Genomic DNA, 18871 nt, shown 5'->3' with positions numbered 1-18871 from the left:
CCGCTGCTGATTTGCATGCTGCCAATGTAATTCACTACTAGGTGCCTAACTGGATATTTTGGTATATATACAGTACAGACCAAAACGTTGGACACACCTTCTCATTCAAAGAGTTTTCTTTATTTTCATGACTCTAAAAAATTGTAGATTCACATTGAAGGCATCAAAACTATGAATTAAAACATGTGGAATGAAATACTTAAAAAAGTGTCAAACAACTGAAAATATGTCTTATATTCTAGGTTCTTCAAAGTAGCCACCTTTTGCTTTCATTACTACTTAGCACACTCTTGTCATTTTCTTGATGAGCTTCAAGAGGTAGTCACCGGAAATGGTTTTCCAACAGTCTTGAAGGAGTTCCCAGAGATGCTTAGCACTTGTTGGCCCTTTTGCCTTCACTCTGCGGTCCAGCTCACCTCAAACCATCTCGATTGGGTTCAGGTCTGGTGACTGTGGAGGCCAGGTCATCTGGCGTAGCACCTCATCACTCTCCTTCTTAGTCAAATAGCCCTTACACAGCCTGGAGGTGTGTTTGGGGTTATTGTCCTGTTGAAAAATAAATGATGGTCCAACTAAATGCAAACCGGATGGAATAGCATGCCGCTGCAAGATGCAGTGGTAGGCATGCTGGTTCTGTATGCCTTCAATTTTGAATAAATCCCCATCAGTGTCACCAGAAAAGAACCCCCACACCGTCACACCTCCTCCTCCATGCTTCACGGTGAAAACCAGGCATGTAGAGTCCATCCGTTCACCTTTTCTACAAAGACACGGTGGTTGGATCCAAAGATCTCAAATCTGGACTCATCAGACCAAAGCACAGATTTCCACTGGTGTAATGTCCATTCCTTGTGTTCTTTAGCCCAAACAAGTCTCTTCTGCTTGTTGCCTGTCGCAATGGTAGCAGTGGTTTCCTAGCAGCTATTTTACCATGAAGGCCTGCTACACAAAGTCTCCTCTTAACAGTTGCTCTAGAGATGAGAAAGTGTGTCCAAACTTTTGGCCTGTACTAATATATATATATATATATATATATATATATATATATATATACACAGTATATATACAATATATTCACTATGAATATAATATAACACTGTGTCAGGCATTTTCTTGACATGTAGCAATGTTATAGTAAACATGTTATTATTATTCACATTTTATTTCAACTGTGAATTATGTTAATTTCATCTATGCACATTTATAAGATATACTTTGATGTTAATTTGTCTTTTTTTCCTTCAATATTATATTAATTTGTTTGTTCTGCTTATAATTCCTATGTATACTGTATATCCATATTGGATATAAAGCTTTCCCCCATACCAACGGGCACTTAACATCATTTTCTAAGATTGTTTCACTTATTTAACTGATTGTTTTCCATATTCAGCAATTTCAGCATCTTATTTATTTAAAATAGATTTATTTCATTTATTCATATTTCTTGAGTATATGCTCGTTTTGCTGAAATTTTGAAACATATGGTGAAGCCCTATCCCTAATTCATTGTCTTTCATCCAATATGGGTTCTTATTTGTACTGTGTATATGTTGGGATTTACGTTATTTAATTTCAGCTGTCTTGGATATGGTTAATCATTAATTCGATCTTGGATGCCGGCCATGTTACACACCTGTTCCCTCCCTGATATGTTCGTGCTCAAGTGTATAAATATTTCATTTTCAAACAGTGCAGCATATAAAATTAAGGACTCTGTCCGAAATGTGTCAGGTGTAGAATCAGGAAGTCTTTTCCCTGAAAAAGTTAAAGGCAGGTGGAGGAGCAGAGCAGCTGGGTTACGAGTTGAAGAGGGTAATGATTTATGCAGGGACAAGAGACTTATTGTTTCTACATAAAGCAGAAAAAAAATAATTTACTGGGTAGAAAGGCAAAATGAGCAATTGTAAGTACACAGTGCTATATAATATGAAGACTGCAATATAATAAGGGTATAAAGGTCTGAAGTTCAATGTTTTATGTAGGGGAAAAAAGACTTCTTGTTTCTATATAAAGCAGAAAAAAAGAGAAGAATTTACTGGGTAGAAAGGCAAAATGAGCAATTGTAAGTACACAGTGCTATATAATATGATGACTGCAATATAATAGTAGGATAAAAACTTTGATGGGAGAGCATCTTTAAAGAAACAAAGGACATGAGGGAAATGTGCTGCCCTATAAGTGTTCCTTGTGAGAGTCATACAGACTTTTGAGACTTAGAGGATGGTGGTTCATCTCCAGTAGGAAGGAAATGAAGTGGATAATGCTGCTACAATCAACAGGGAATATGAGATGTCATATCTCCCAGACAATTGTGAGTGGATAATAAAGAATTAAAATATTGCACATGTTCAATATACATTAATACCCTTGTATTTATTCATATATTATAATCTTATAAAATGTCTTGGACTGCAGGGATACTGACGATTGCTAATCCAATACATATCCAATATACACAACATACTGTGGTCATGCAAATGACTGGACAAAACACTGAGACATGTACGGTATGATACCTGCCTTTGATTACTATGTCTAGTCTATACTGAGTGGGCAGATGACGGATTCCAATGAAATAAAAGTGCTCTGGAATATCAGTCTACATTTGGTAAATAACAGATGGAGGTAAGAATAAAATAACGTTTCTGTGCGTATGTTTCGATCATAATGCTGAGATCTCATGTTCTAAACTCCTGTTCCCGAATTCCAGGTCATCCATAGTTATGATTTGCTTGGAATATTTCAGTAGCAAAGATACTGTGTGTTGATGAGGCATTAGTGACTCTGACACAACTGTTCATCATGAGATTTTGTTTTTTTTTCATGGTTTCTCAAGACAGTGGTGGACGAATCTCCCCAATTTCTGGTGAAGGAAGCACCGGCCAAATTGTTCTTTGAGACCTGTTCTCTTCAGCTTCTGGATCACGACATGTACATTCATCCTTCTCACACTCAGCCCCAAAAGTAATGACTTGACCCTGCAAAAGTGAACAATTGGTCCAAGTTGTTAAATATTTAGGAATAGGAAGAAAATACGTATATATACAAAAGATCTATACTAGGACATTACCACTCACTATTGCCATTGTAGGCACCAAAATTTTAGAACAAAAAAGTCTAAGAGAAACCGATTGGGTCAAATATAACAATTTTTATTATTGGTTAAAAATAATGACCGCCAACTGGCAGTATGACTAGAGACGTGGGCATCACATGTAAAAATACATTAAAAAGCAGGCACAGGTATTCTGCAAGAGTGTAAGGTACAAAAAATTATATGTAGGAGGAAGAACAAGTAGCCAAAAAGACCAGTGTCAGTACAAATACAAAACAGCAGGAAAAAGAATTAGAACACTACAAAGTTCAAAAAAAGGGGACAAGTGAATCAGGGATATGATATGGGTATATATGTACTTGGCTGTATTATATCTATTAGCTATACAGAAATGTATGAGATTGATTGTGATTAGGGATGAGTGAGTAGTGATATACTCAGGCTCGCTATACTCGTAACGAGTAGGTCCTAATACTCGGGTACTCGTTACGAGTAGCGAGTCCAATGCAAGTCAATGGGAAATTCGAGTAATTGTCTGTTGGACCCTACAAAGTAGTCTGGGGGCTGAGTAAAAGGGTGAAATGGATGCATGAATGTTTAAAAGACGGGCGGAAAAAAGCTGCTGGCTTTTTTAAGCAATCAGCTGATGCACACTCCCCGCCCGGCTCCTTCACTCCCTAGAGCTGCGCTCCCTGCTTGCCGGTGCTTCGCTCCCCCGCCGCCTTCCTGCCCAATCCTATGTTAGGATCGGGTGGGGAGTGCAGCACCAGGGAGCAGGGAGCGAAGCACAGGGCAGCGGGGAGCGCAGCACCAGGGAGCGAAGGATCCGGGCGGGGAGTGTGTATCAGCTGATTGTTTAAAAAATCCGGCGGCTTTTTACCACCCGGCTTTTAAACCATCATGCATCCATTTCAGCCTCTTACTCAGCCATTGGACCGTTTTATAGGGTCCAGCAGACAATTACTCACATTTACCATTGACTTACATTGGACTCGCTACACCTAACGAGTAATTACAAAGATACTCGTGGAGTAACGAGTAGCCCGAATACCGTACTGCTCAGCGAGCACCGAGTAGCAACGAGTATACTCGCTCATCCCTAATTGTGACAAAAGAGTTTTTAATAGAAAATTTGATATGACAGCAGAGGTCTCAGTATATGTCACTGTAATATAAATAGGCAATCACTATTAATGCTCGTCTGACAAATAGAAAAAAATAGAAAAAAGGTGGATGGAGTAATATAAGTAAAAAAAAAATATATACATATATATCTGAGAGAAGAAGTTTAGACTGCTGTGGTGGATCAAATGAAACCGACAAAAACATCATGTGGATGTAATCTACTTGTAGGTGACTAAGGAAAAGAGAGGGAAGGGGGAGTGTAAACCATGGAATTTTAAAATGTGAAATAAATCCTTGGAATTTTTCATCGTTTGGGATTGCTGGATTTTTCTTGGATTTTTTAGGAAACTGAGCACCGGAGGAAACCCCTGCAAACACAGGGAGAACGTACAAACTCCCTCAAGATGTTGTCCCTGGTAGGCTTTGAACTCAGGACCTCAAGGCTGCAAAACTGCTGTGCTAACCCTTTTAAGATTCATATCCTTAAAGGGGTTGGCCATTACCTTTTTTTTATTGATGGCCTATTTTTAGAATTGGCCATCAATATCTGCACCACCCAGCAACCCCGCTGATCAGCTGTTACCATCAGCAACGATGGCTGAAAGTTCTCGAATACTGCCGGAACACAGCAGCTCCATCATTTCTATAGTGGCCATGACTGGGTGTTGCAAATCCACCCCCTATTTAAATAAATGATTGGTGGTTGGATACCTCCTATTTAAGGGCACTCTCACACATCCGGCTTTTCGCCAGTTTGACGGATGCGGCTGTATGATACAGTACAGTGGCAGTGCCGCAACTTCCGGGTCATATGCTCTGGTCACATGACAGCATGTGACCGGCACATGTTGCACTGCCACTGTACTGTATACACTGTACTGGCGTGCGCCGCATCCGTCAAACCGGCGAAAAGCCAGATGTGTGAGAGCGCCCTAAATAAACATCAAATGAATAGTGGTTGAATCTGCAGTACCCAGATGTGGCCACTATAGTTTTCACGGAGCTGCTGTGTTTCGGTAGCATCCAAGAAAGTCTAGCCACCACCACCACCGGCAAGAGCCGATTGACAGGGTTATAAATTAAAAAAAATTCTCAGCATTATAGAGGGTGCACAAGTGACCCCCAGAATACCAACCCAACCCAAATATAGTGGATACACTCTAGACAGCGTTGACTATAACACTGATGCTGATATCGCGAATACGACGGGCAGCAATCCCACGTCTACGTATTTCACATATTTCTACCAGAGAAAGTGATTTTTATTTTTTACCACTTGAATGGCGCCACAAAGATGTAATTGTGCGCATATAGAAAAGGGACATTGTGGGATTGGATATGACCTGCTAGTAGAATTGTTTCCTTACCTTGTGCGAGGACAAAGTAGAGGCGCAGCAGTCCCCTCCGTCATACTGACAATACGCTCGGTTATTAATTGTGTCACACCAGCCATCTGCTTGAAAGGGCTACACAGGAACACAGAGTCAGTCACCACAATACACCAAGGAAATCAATAGAAACTACGTAACCTTTACAGCTTTGACTCGAAGAATATAGAGGGAACAATATATTTTTTTTCCCATTGCTGCCAGAAAATGGTTCAGATGAAATGCTTTGTCTGTGAGATACATTCCCGATGTGTAGGTGGATAAATGAGAGCCTGTGCGGAGACCAATGGCTTCGGTATCTGGTATGGCGTCTTCTGTGATAGAAGGAAAATGCCGAGCTGAACGCAGCCATTTACATAGTGTACAAACAATAGGCAAATCCAAATTGCTTGTCAAAGGGAAGGTAAAATTCTGGATGTGGTGAGACCCAATGCTCCGCGTCCTGCAATCTGTTTTTATAGAGATAACAGGAGGCTTTGCAGCTGAAAACCTTGGTTTAAACAAGAAGCGGACAATGTATTGTGTTCTAGAAGCTCACAAAGGTCCTTGGTCCCAAAATAAAACAGTACTTTAAAGCCATAAATTGTTCAAATGTTCTAAAAAATATATGAGATGGTTTTGCCATTTTGTAAATTTCTGTATATATTATATAAAAATGAGTAATTGCACAGAAGTAGAATAAAGTGCAATTACAAGTGCATCTCAATAAATTAGAATATCGTCAAAAAGTGAATTTATTTCAATAATTCAATACAAAAAGGGAAACACATATATTATATAGAGTCATTACACACAGAGGGAACTATTCCTATATATTATATAGAGTCATTACTCACAGAGGGATCTATTCCTATGTATTATATAGAGTCATTACACACAGAGGGATCTATTCCTATATATTATATAGAGTCATTACTCACAGAAGGATCTATTCCTATATATTATATAGAGTCATTACACACAGAGGGACCTATTTCTATATATTATATAGAATTATTACACACAGAGGGATCTATTCCTATATATTATATAGAGTTATTACACACAGAAGGATCTATTCCTATATATTATATAGAGTCATTACACACACAGGTATCTATTCCTATATATTATATAGAGTCATTACACGCAGAGTGATGTATTCCGATATATTATATAGAGTCATTACACACAGAGGGATCTATTCCTATATATTATATAGTCATTATACACAGAGTAATCTATTCCTATATATTATATAGAGTCATTACACACAGAGTGATGCATTCCTATATGTCATATAGAGTCATTACACACAGAGGGATCTATTCCTATATATTATATTGTCATTACACACAGAGGGATCTATTTCTATATATTATATAGAGTCATTACACACAGAGTGATCTATTTCTATATATGATATAGAGTCATTACTGTGATACCAATGTGATATGACTGAAGTTTGAATGTAATTAGATAGGAATCATAATCAAAAGATAGGAGTGATCCCAGATATTATTTGACCTATCAATAATTCAGTATCAAAGAGATGTCCTTTGGAAGGCCAACATGATGACCAAAGAATACATGTCTTGAAGCAGTTTTAAGATAATGGGGAAGTCACATTTACAGTTCCACTTACCGGAAACTTGTGGTTGGCTTAAAGACAGGTTTAAGGAAGCTTGCATATGAAATTTACGGCTCATTGCAATATTTCACTAACACTATGGTCAAACTGTGGTCGGCCAGTTGTCAACTGGCAGGATGTGCAGGAAATGTGCAGGAAGTTGCCAGTGCCCACAGCAGCTTGTGGTCAAGTTACATGAACATGACTCAGCTGTCACATGCTGGTGACCATTTAAACCCAACCTACAAAGTTTTCCTATAAAAAATACACCGGACTCGCTTAATGTTAGGGAAACCTTCCAGGACATTGAAGTGTACGTACGCACTGTTCCTGTGATGCAAGATGCCATGTTGATTCCTTATCATTAACTCGAGTTCCCTCCGATGTGAAAGGATTGCTACAACATAACGGTAATGTTGATGCATATTTCTGTTATTGTATAAGTTTCTATGACTATAGTTCTTATGCCTATGTACCATTGACTATATATATTCATGTGCTATTAAAATAAATAGTATCTTGCTATAAAGAATATTAGTATTCGTGCCTGATTAGGATATCAGTGAGCGCTTCGTAAGTACGGGCTTTCAGCCCCCTTTTTAGTAGAATTTAGCAAGACATAAATTGGCGTAGTCGGCAGGATTACTTCTATAAGAAGTAATTAACGAATTTTTGTAATTTAGAAGTTAAAAACATATATTTGGCAAATTTCCAGATATTTTTTCAATCTTTTTGCATAGTGTCAAAATGTTCAGAAAACGTAAGGATAATGTTAAGGAGGTTGTTGTGGAGATCCCCGGCTGGACTGAGGCTCCCTACAATCTTATAGCACATGAATTGGTCAATTGTGGATTGGCAGAACAATGGCAGAATAAGCTTAAGGGTTGTGTACCTACTGATGTTGTGAATGTACTCAGTGGTGTCCCTGTGAAAGCAGGTGATGTAGTGTCTTGTGGATTGGCAGAACAATGGCAGGACAAGCTTATGGGTAGTGAAGCTACTGATGTTGTGAATGTACTCAGTGATGCCCCTGTGAAAACAGGTGATGTAGTGTCTTGTGGATTGGCAGAACAATGGCAGGACAAGCTTAAGGGTATTGAAGCTACTGATGTTGTGAATGTACTCAGTAGTGTCCCTGTGAAAGCAGGTGATGTAGTGTCTTTAGCACGGCGCAAACAACGGCAGGATAAGCTTAAGGGTAGTGAAGCTACTGATGTTGTGAATGTATTCGGTAGTGTCCCTGTGAAAGCAGGTGATGTAGTATCTTTAGCACGGCGCAAACAATGGCAGGATAAGCTTAAGGGTAGTGAAGCTACTGATGTTGTGAATGTATTCGGTAGTGTCCCTGTGAAAGCAGGTGATGTAGTGTCTTTAGGATGGCGCATCTGGATTTTGGCAAGTGCATATAGTGTAATGCATGAGCGTAATCTAAAGATGCAGAAGAAAAGTTCCCAGATGGAACAAAAGATGATAGAATTAGGTGGCCAGAAAACAGTTCTGGAATGTAATACCAGACTGTTGAAGGATAAATTGGAACATTATCAGAATGTGGCAGAAAAAGCTGCCATAAAAATTGCTCAAAATAAGTACAAGAAAAGAAGAGGAAAGGTAAATAAAACCAAAGTACATAAAAGTATCGTCTCAGCTTCTATAAACTGGGATCCTGATACTTGGGATGAGGATGTGTGGGATTCATCTTCATCATCTGATGAGGAGGATTACCATAAAGGGAAGATTCAGGCTAATCCAGTAAGGAGGCGCCTAGAGAGGACAGAGAATGAGATCATCCGGGAACATGTCCGGGATGGTCAGGGGAATCTGCAATATGACGAAGATGGTAATGCCATCATAAATGAGAGAACAATTCCTCATGTAAAAAATCGAGTAACCATTGAAGATTACTCTCAGGGAGAAGTTGATAGCATTTTAACACAGTTTAGACAAAAACCAGGAGAAGGAGAAATTCCCTGGTTGGTCAGGGTGCACGATCTCGGAGGAGGTGGAGTGCACTTTGACGCCGGAGATGTGGCAAAATTTGTCACCATGTCTCGTGACCCAGAAATTCAGAGATCAATAAAAAATTATTTTGTTGATCATAATGAGCATGGTACTCAAAACTTAATCATGATCCTAGCCCATGCTTTTCTGGACAAATACCCATCAGAAGCAGACTTTCCTATCAATGATAAACCTTGGTATACCTTAAAAGATGGTATGGAAAGGCTGAAGGAAGAAGCAATGAGGAATGCTCTTCCTCTTTTGGGACTGGATGATGATTATCTCCAGTACCCATTGACAGCCAGCATAAGAAATAGGCTGGTTAAACCTGCTCCTCCAGCATACAAATCAGTTATTTTAACCTTAACTGTAGCGCTGACTGGAGAATCAATCGGTGTAGTTCTAGGGAGGATGAGGGAGTTACACGATATGGGACAGTGGGATAAACCGTCCCCTGGAGGCCATGTTGGTAACAGTAAGCCGAACAATCCTGATTGTAAAGAGAAATCAGTAGGGGAGGCCCCACGGGTGTCTCGCAAAGACATGTTCCAGGCTTTGCTTAAAGCCGGGATCAATAAGGAAAGGATTGATGGAAAGGAGACAGGAGAATTATGGAAGTTGTACAAACAGAAAGTTCTATCTGCAAAGAAAGTGACCACTACAAATGTGGAAGGTTTCCCTAACAGAAAGTTCTATCTGCAAAGAAAGTGACCACTACAAATGTGGAAGGGGGTTCAAAAACCCCCAAGGTAAAGAAATCAGAGGGAAAAGGGGAAAAAACCCCAAAGAATGTGTCTTGGGAAGATTTTCAGTCAGTTTATCCACTGGAAGAACTGGCTGCAGCCGTGGCCACAAAGGTCACGGAAGGAAGGGCTAATACACAGACTGAAGTCTGTGTAAATGAAAGTTCAGAAGGAAGTGATTTACCATAGGTAGCCAGCCAAGCCCCCCTATTGATAAAAAGGGACGAACGTCCCTACGTCAATCTTAGCATACACTGGAAAGGGGGAAATGTTCAAAGAGTCCCAGCTTTGATTGACACGGGGGCGGAGGCTACTTTAATTCATGGAAACCCAGAAAAAATAAAAGTTGCTGGACTAGGTGGTCAAGTGATCACCGGGGTTCAGACGCAGGTAGCTTTGAAGATAGGTAATTTACCTATCAAGGAGTATACGGTACTGATAGTACCTATACCAGAATATATTTTGGGAATTGATATCCTAAAATGGATGACTCTTAATCTAACCGAAGGAAAATTCTCCTTTGGGGTTATGTTTTGTCATAAGGAAATGCAGATTTCACATTATATCAATGATATAATGATACAAGGACAAGATGAGCAAAGTGTGAAAGATCAATTGACAAAACTGGTTGCTCATATGAGGAGTAAAGGATGGGAAATCAATGATGCCAAGGTTCAAGGACCGTCTCAGGTGGTAACATTTCTAGGGATTCAGTGGAACAAGGGGCACAGAGAGATCTTGCCCAATGCAAGACAGAAAATTATTAATTTTCCGGTCCCTAAATCGAAACAGGAGACTCAGTCTTATATTGGATTGTTTGATTTTTGGAGACAACATAGCCCTCATTTGGGACAAATGTTGGCTCTTTTGTACAAAGTAATGAGGAAAAAATATGAGTTCCACTGGGGAGACGAACAGCAAAATGCATTTGAGATGGTCAGGGAAGTGTGGCAAGACATTGAAGGGATTATTCAATCTACCAAGACCACTGTATTTCATGTCGATGCTCATGTCCCTACTAACTCACTTGAACGTTTGTTTAATTCAGAAGCAGATAAAGCAGCAGCCATCAGACAATTCAGTCCAACAGTTGACAAGGCAAGGTACAGCTGTTTGGGCACACCAGAAAGAGCGACGCCTTATTCAGCAGGTTTAGACCTCAGTACATTGGAAACTGTCGTGGAACCCCCAGGTAAGGTAAAACCAATTTCAACAGGATTGGGTTGCCATATACCAAAGGATCATTATGGTCAAATAGCCACTCGTTCTAGTTTAGCGTTAAAAGGAGCCATAGTGGTGGGAGGGGTAATAGAGGCAGATCATCAGGGAGAAATCAAGGTACTGATGCTAAATTTGGGAAATGAACCTTTGATATTGATGAAACACCAGAAGGTGGCTCAGATGTTAATAATTCCAATAAACTTGTCTGAAATAAGAGAAGGAACTGCCCCAGCAGAATTAACAATACGGGGTACTAAAGGTTTTGGATCCTCTAATATTACAAATGTAGGAGCAAAAATATGGATTCAAAACCTAAAAGGACCGCCCTCAGAGACAGCGGTAATAGCGGTCGGAATAGATCGTACTCTCCTGATGAGACCAGGAGTGGGGAAGTGGGAATATGTCCCACAAGAAAAAAGTTATTTACGAGAATAATAGTGTATCTTTATTTGCAGAAGGTGTTGTAAATAAGCGGAATCCATGGTATCGGTTACTGGGAAGAGCTCGATAGTGATGAGATGGAGAAATTCCTGTGTTTGATGTTTGCCTCTTTGGTCGTTGGATGGACAAGTCTACATCAGGAGAAACCTGTGGCGAATAAATTTCTGATGCACCATCACATTTTCAACACACAGATTGCTGGATCTGTACACATTCTTCGCTTACAGCCACCAGTATCCCTTATCTGGATGTCCCGGTATCGATGGAGGAAATCTTAAAGTAGAAAAGTTGTTCTGATCATCTTGCTGATAAAGACACTCGAAGTGTTCGTCTATAGAATACTACAGTACCCATTTCCATAGTGGGATGGATCAATCTTCCATGGTGGCAAGGCAATTTGAATGCAACAGTCACCAATTTGCAATATCTGTTTTTTAAGGGAGGAATTTGGGTACTAAGAAATAAGACTGGACTGACTAACCTGGGATTCATCCCTATGGGGAATATAAAAATAAGTTTTGGGACAGCTATAAATACTGTAGATGCTTTTAAACCCAGCTTACTGGAAAGGACAATTCATGATATGTTATGGCCTTATGCCAATATGTTCATAAATGGGACTAGTGAAACTTGTAGTAACATATCGGGAAATGTAATGTGTAATGATTCCTTTGAATATCGAGCAAATGCCAAAACACATGATATTCAAGGGAGCTTTTCAGATAATATTGCTTTTAGTTTTAATATACTATACATAGTAGTGAAACTGATTATATTTGTGATTCAACGTTTATCTAAACAAAGCAAGACAATTTGTGGCAAACAATATTTCTTGGTCATGGTATGGTGTATTCCGAGTGATCTTCTTCTAGTGGAATACTGATGATGGAAAATAATCCCTGGGATCAAGGACCGTTTGTGATACCAATGTGATATGACTGAAGTTTGAATGTAATTAGATAGGAATCATAATCAAAAGATAGGAGTGATCCCAGATATTATTTGACCTATCAATAATTCAGTATCAAAGAGATGTCCTTTGGAAGGCCAACATGATGACCAAAGAATACATGTCTTGAAGCAGTTTTAAGATAATGGGGAAGTCACATTTACAGTTCCACTTACCGGAAACTTGTGGTTGGCTTAAAGACAGGTTTAAGGAAGCTTGCATATGAAATTTACGGCTCATTGCAATATTTCACTAACACTATGGTCAAACTGTGGTCGGCCAGTTGTCAACTGGCAGGATGTGCAGGAAATGTGCAGGAAGCTGCCAGTGCCCACAGCAGCTTGTGGTCAAGTTACATGAACATGACTCAGCTGTCACATGCTGGTGACCATTTAAACCCAACCTACAAAGTTTTCCTATAAAAAATACACCGGACTCGCTTAATGTTAGGGAAACCTTCCAGGACATTGAAGTGTACGTACGCACTGTTCCTGTTATGCAAGATGCCATGTTGATTCCTTATCATTAACTCGAGTTCCCTCCGATGTGAAAGGATTGCTACAACATAACGGTAATGTCGATGCATATTTCTGTTATTGTATAAGTTTCTATGACTATAGTTCTTATGCCTATGTACCATTGACTATATATATTCATGTGCTATTAAAATAAATAGTATCTTGCTATAAAGAATATTAGTATTCGTGCCTGATTAGGATATCAGTGAGCGCTTCGTAAGTACGGGCTTTCAGCCCCCTTTTTAGTAGAATTTAGCAAGACAATTACACACAGAGGGATCTATTCCTATACATTATATACAGTCATTACACACAGAATGATGTATTTCTATATATTATATAGAGTCATTACACACAGAGGGATCTATTCCTATATATTATATAGAGTCATTACACACAGAGGGATCGATTCCATATATTATATAGAGTCATTACACACAGAGGGTTCTATTCCTATACATTATATAGAGTCATTACACACAGAGGGATCTATTTCAAGTGTTTATTCCTATTGATGTTGATGATTATAGCTTAGAGCCAATGAAAACCCAAAAGTAATTATCTCAGAAAATTAGAATTATTATCATAAAACACCTTTAAAGGCTTCCTAAGCATTAAAAATGGTTCCTCAGTCTGGTTCAGTAGGCTACACCATCATGGGGAAGACTACTGACTTGACAGATGTCCTGAAGGCAGTCATTGACACATTGTCAAATACAATTTTGAAGCATACGGTCATGGATGTGTTAAACAGGAGGTAAGATACGGGATTGTTGACCACCCAGTCCCTCGGGGTAACTCCAGCAGCAAGATATGGGCTTTGTTCCCATGAAATAAAGCTCATATATCTCCCCTGTAGGCACAATCAAACAAAAAAATGTTTTTTTTCACCTGCGTGACCCCTGACTGATGTGCCCTGTTTGGGTTAATAAGTGGCTTTTCGCCGTCTGACATAAGTCCCACGTAATACCCTCTTCTTCCTCTCCTATGATGCTCTTTCCCCTCCTACTTCTTTCTCCTTAAATTCCCCCTGCCTTGCCTGTTCCGATCCTCTCCTCCATGTTACACGTATGTGGTGTGGTTATTACGTGGGACTTCAGTTCAGGCTGTTGAGTCGTGGCAGACATCTGATAGTCAAGCAAGAATACCATTAGTTTTTTAAGAGAACATCTGGTATGTTCCTGGCAAAAAGACTGGGCTCTATCCATCAAACAGTTGCGCTACAAAACTGGCATGAGACTGTTGCAAATGTCCACAGCACTTTTTGCGAAAACATTTTCTTCAATTTTTGCGATTTTTGACATTTTTAAACCAGCTTTGCTAAGTTTTTGAAATGGATGGAGTTTAAAGGGAACCTGTCAGTTCCACTATACCCTCCAGCCCAGCAGCAGTGATACCTATATGTCCAAATTCCCTCCCTAACCAGCGCTGTATAACGCTATTCACTAGTATAAATGTTTAAAAAAAGACTGATAAACCTTGCTGTTCCTATGCTAATTAGGGCTGTGACTAGTCACAAGGGTGTTTTCTTTTCCCCAGACTAGTTGGCCCAATTTCCATGTTATCATGTTTGATAACATGATTTTCACCAGCCAGCTAATGGAAATGTTGCGCATGTGTTCGGCTCATTTTGGATGCTTCAGGGTGGATGCTTACCGGCTTCATTAGGCACACTGCACATGACTGTAAGTTCAGAATACGGCTCAAATACATGTCTTCTGAACATATGGTCACAGGCAGTGCGCCTAATGAAGCCGGGAAGCGTACACCTGGCTTCAAAGCCGCACTGATGTGGCTGAAAGTGGCAACGCACATGCGCAAAATTTCTAGGAGGTGGCGGTGATGCTGCTTCATGGAAATCATTTTATCACACCCACAGGGGCGTGATAAAATGGAAAAAAAGGCTGACTAGTCTGGGGAAACAACACCACTTTAACTAGTCAAGTCCCTAATTAGCATAGGAACAGTGAGGTTTATAAGTCAGTTTTTCAAACATTCATATTAGTGAATGGCATTATACAGGGCTGGTTAGGGAGGGAATTTGGGCATACAGGTATCACTGCTGCTGGGTTGGAGGGAATAGGCGACCTGACAGGTTCCCTTTAAGAGAGGGGCATGGCCTAACAAATTCATTATAATTAATGTCACAAAAGTGGCATAAATACAGCAGAAATGTACTCCAGTCCATAATTACAGTAACATTTCCATGCCTGGCGCACTGCAGCTGAAAAATGATCCAAATTCTTAAAGAGGTACATCTTATTCAAGAAGAATCTAAATCAATACTGGTGTGGCAAACCTACATTTAATATCACTGTTCTGAATTTTCAGAAACAAATTTGTGAAGGTCTCCGTTACTGTTGTCTCCGGAGCTGCTGCTGCTTCCGGGTCTGCGGTACAGTGAATATTCATTAGCATAATGAGCGGGCCCTGAAGTAAGAGACAGCAGCGCCGAAGACAGCAGCGCTTAAGACAGGTGAATATAGAAAATAATTTAATTTCAAAGACACATGTTTTCTCCGGTACATGTCACACGGATCACATCACTGTGTTGTCCATGTGACATCAGTGGTGCCGAAGAAAAACGGACTTGTCTCCATACAGACACACAGTCCTTGTGAAAACACTACTGTCTGCGCAGACCCATTGATTTTAATGGATCTGGATATGCCTGTATCTCCGGTACATATAAAAATGGACGTCATACGTACCGAAATAACTGACGTGAGAAGGAGGCCTAAAGCGGGCTTTACACGCAACAACATCGCTAACAAGATGCCGTTGGGGTCACAGAATTCGTGACGCACATCCAGCCTCGTTAGCGACGTCGTTGCGTGTAACACCACAGGATCGTCCGGTAGCGATCAAAAATACTCACCATATCTTTGATTGTTGTTCGGTCGTTCCTATCCCGATTATCGTTGCTGTTGCAGGTACGATCTTGTTCGTCGTTCCTGCGGCAGCACACATCGCTATGTGTAACACCCCAGGAACGATGGTCAACATCGTACCTGCGGCCGCACGTCATGAGGAAGGAAGAAGGTGGACGGGATGTTCGTCCCGCTCATCTCCACCCCTCCACTTCTATTGGGCGGCCGCTTAGTGATGCCGCTGTGACGCCGCACGAACCGTCCCCTTAGAAAGGAGGCGGTTCGCTGGCCACAGCGACGTCACTAGGCAGGTAAGTAGTGTGACGGGTGTAAGCGATGTTGTGCCCCACGGGCAGCGATTTGCCCGTGATGCACAACTGACGGGGGCGGGTACGCACGCTAGCGAAATTGATAGCGATATCGCTGCGTGTAAAGCCCGCTTAACACAGAGCAAAAAAGCAATTGTGACCTATCTGCAAACTATAAAAAAATCAATATAATCTACCAACAGTATTGAGGCTGCGGAATATTAAAACCAAGCCTATAGCCGGGTGACGGACCGCACAGAAGCTATTAGAATTCTTTTTTTTTTGGCCCACTGTTAGGGTCATTTGGTTTTCAGCAGGAAAAATTCAGCTAATTTTATTATGTCCAAGAACTTCACATACTGTAGCGTAATTTCCTGATATTCCAGCCAAAGTACTTGAAAAGTGTGGGTCTACTGTACTAAAATAATAATGCCAATAAAAACTTCATAAACTATTAACGCGGCCCTGTAGTTCAGTTGTTTATTGAGCAACAGATACAATAAATATCTATTAATGTAGAATACTGAAAAATAGCGTTCAGCAAACGAAAGATTCGGATATTGAAGATCTGAAACAAGTGGAGACTGATCTGAATAGAAAATACATTAATGAAGTTAATATGTGACATTTGTATGCAGCGCACGCAAGATCATTTGCAATGGAACAAGTTGATTCTGCTGCAGGCTACAGATGCAGAAATATGGTTGTACCAGCAAGAACTCCAGAGGTTTCCAAACAAAAATTCTTTTATCACCAGTTCTACAATTAAACTTGTTTGCAGAGATTAGTGGAGTACTAAAGAAGAATTATAGATAACACCCGGGTTGCTCATGCATAAAATATTCCAAGCGAACATCTAAAAGTTTCAGTAATTTAAAAAGAATTTGACTCTATATGGAGTGTGCAAATCTGACTTCTGAAAATGATGGGGTCTTATTACAATGAACGCCCCTATTGACCCGTTTTAAAGAGGGCTTTACACGCATCTATATCGCTAGCAATGTCGCTGGTGAAAGCACCCACCCCCGTCGGTTGTGCGTCACGGGCAAATCGTTGCCCGTGTCGCACAACATCATTAGGACTCTACACACGTACTTACCTCCCTAGCGACCTCGCTGTGGCCGGCGAACCGCCTCCTTTCTAAGGGGGCGATTCGTGCGGCGTCACAGCGATGTCACACGGCAGGCGGCCAATAGAAGCGGAGGGGCGGAGAGCAGCCGTAAGAAAGTGACGCCCACCTCTTTGCCGGAGGACGCAGGCAAGGTGTTGTTCGTCGTTCCTGGGGTGTCACACGGAGCGATGTGTGCTACCTCAGGAACGACGAACGACTTGCATCCAGCACCATCAACAATATTTGGGATTAGAACGACGTGTCAACGATCAACAATAAGGTGAGTATTTTTGATCGTTAGCGGTCGTTCGGACGTGTCACACGCAACGACATCACTAACGAGAACGGATGTGCGTCACAAATTCCGTGACCCCAACGACATCTCGTTAGCGATGTCGTTGCGTGTAATGGGGCCTTAAGGCTGCAGTCATACAACCATAGATTCTCACATGCAAAAGAATCGGATCAATTATGCAAATGACGCTCCAATCACACTCTGAGTGTCCGCTTAGTGTGATCCGATTTTTCTCACATGTGAGAATTGTAGCCCAGGTGAGGAGAAGATGGAGAACAAAATTTCTCTATCTTCTCCATTGTGACATGTCATCCAATGATTTCCAATATATCAAAAAGACTGCCCCGCACATTCAAGGTGTGAACAGGTGCCAGCTGTTAACACAATACAACCACAAAACACATACAGCTGCACTCTGAGATGCTAACAATGAATAAGGGAACTCTGGTATTTTATTACTGCTATAGGAATGTTAACCCTAGTACGCATACCTCGGGCCTCACAGGCCTGTTAGACTACTTGTTTTCTATGGTAGATTTCTATGGTTGCGCGTTCTAGGGTTAATGTATAAGGGAACTCTGGTATTGCATTACTGCTATAGGAATATTTGAAAAAAAAGATACTTACCTTATATATTGGCCAATGCATGTGAACCCACTTCTACTACACGGCTGCATCTTAGCTGGGAACAATCACTGTTCCAACTGTTTGGGGATTGTGTCAACAGCTATGATGGTCTAGAGGACTGGCTACCTCTCAGGGAATCCCATTGAATACCTGTGGCTGGGAATCCTGCGATATATGTGATAAGTGCTAAACCCTATGTACCTTGTATTTGCCTTCATTATGAGTATATGCTAATGGGTACATGTTAAACTGTAAAGGGGAAAAAAGCGCAATAGGGTCTTACCCGGTATGAGGGTGGACAAACAAGACAAAGAAGCACTCACCTGGTGAGGTTGTGCCAGTCACAACCCCTTATGATAGCCTGTGAGTGCCTGGTGGTTTAGCTGCAGCCCCGGGAGAGGAATTTTGTATCACACAGGTAGAAGAAAAGACCGGGTTTATGCCGCGCTGAAAACCACTGATGCGTGTAAATTAAAAGATTTCCTTTTTATTGGATAGTTCCTACGCGTTTCAGAGACATCCGTCTCCTTCCTCAGGAAAAGAAATCATGATTTCTTTTCCTGAGGAAGGAGACGGATGTCTCTGAAACGCGTAGGTACTATCCAATAAA

The 18871-nt window shown here is 40.7% G+C and overlaps 1 protein-coding gene across 4 annotated transcripts in view; it reads right to left on the bottom strand.

Annotated features, from left to right (window-relative positions):
• Nucleotides 1-2357: 2357 nt before the first annotated feature.
• Nucleotides 2358-18871, bottom strand: part of PAPPA2 (pappalysin 2) — a 324687-nt gene continuing 308173 nt past the window's right edge. For all 4 annotated transcript variants that reach the window (XM_075320150.1, XM_075320152.1, XM_075320151.1 and 1 more), the window contains exons 22-23: nucleotides 5551-5649; nucleotides 2358-2981 (exon numbers count right to left, since the gene is read on the bottom strand). In XM_075320150.1, coding sequence (XP_075176265.1) covers nucleotides 2835-2981; nucleotides 5551-5649 — 246 coding nt within the window. In that variant the 3' untranslated portion in view covers nucleotides 2358-2834. The remainder of the gene's footprint in view (nucleotides 2982-5550; nucleotides 5650-18871) is intronic.

Source organism: Anomaloglossus baeobatrachus, chromosome 8 (genome assembly GCF_048569485.1).
Source record: "Anomaloglossus baeobatrachus isolate aAnoBae1 chromosome 8, aAnoBae1.hap1, whole genome shotgun sequence".
NCBI classification, from domain to species: Eukaryota; Metazoa; Chordata; class Amphibia; order Anura; family Aromobatidae; genus Anomaloglossus; species Anomaloglossus baeobatrachus.
This window is presented reverse-complemented; position numbering and strand designations above follow the sequence as displayed.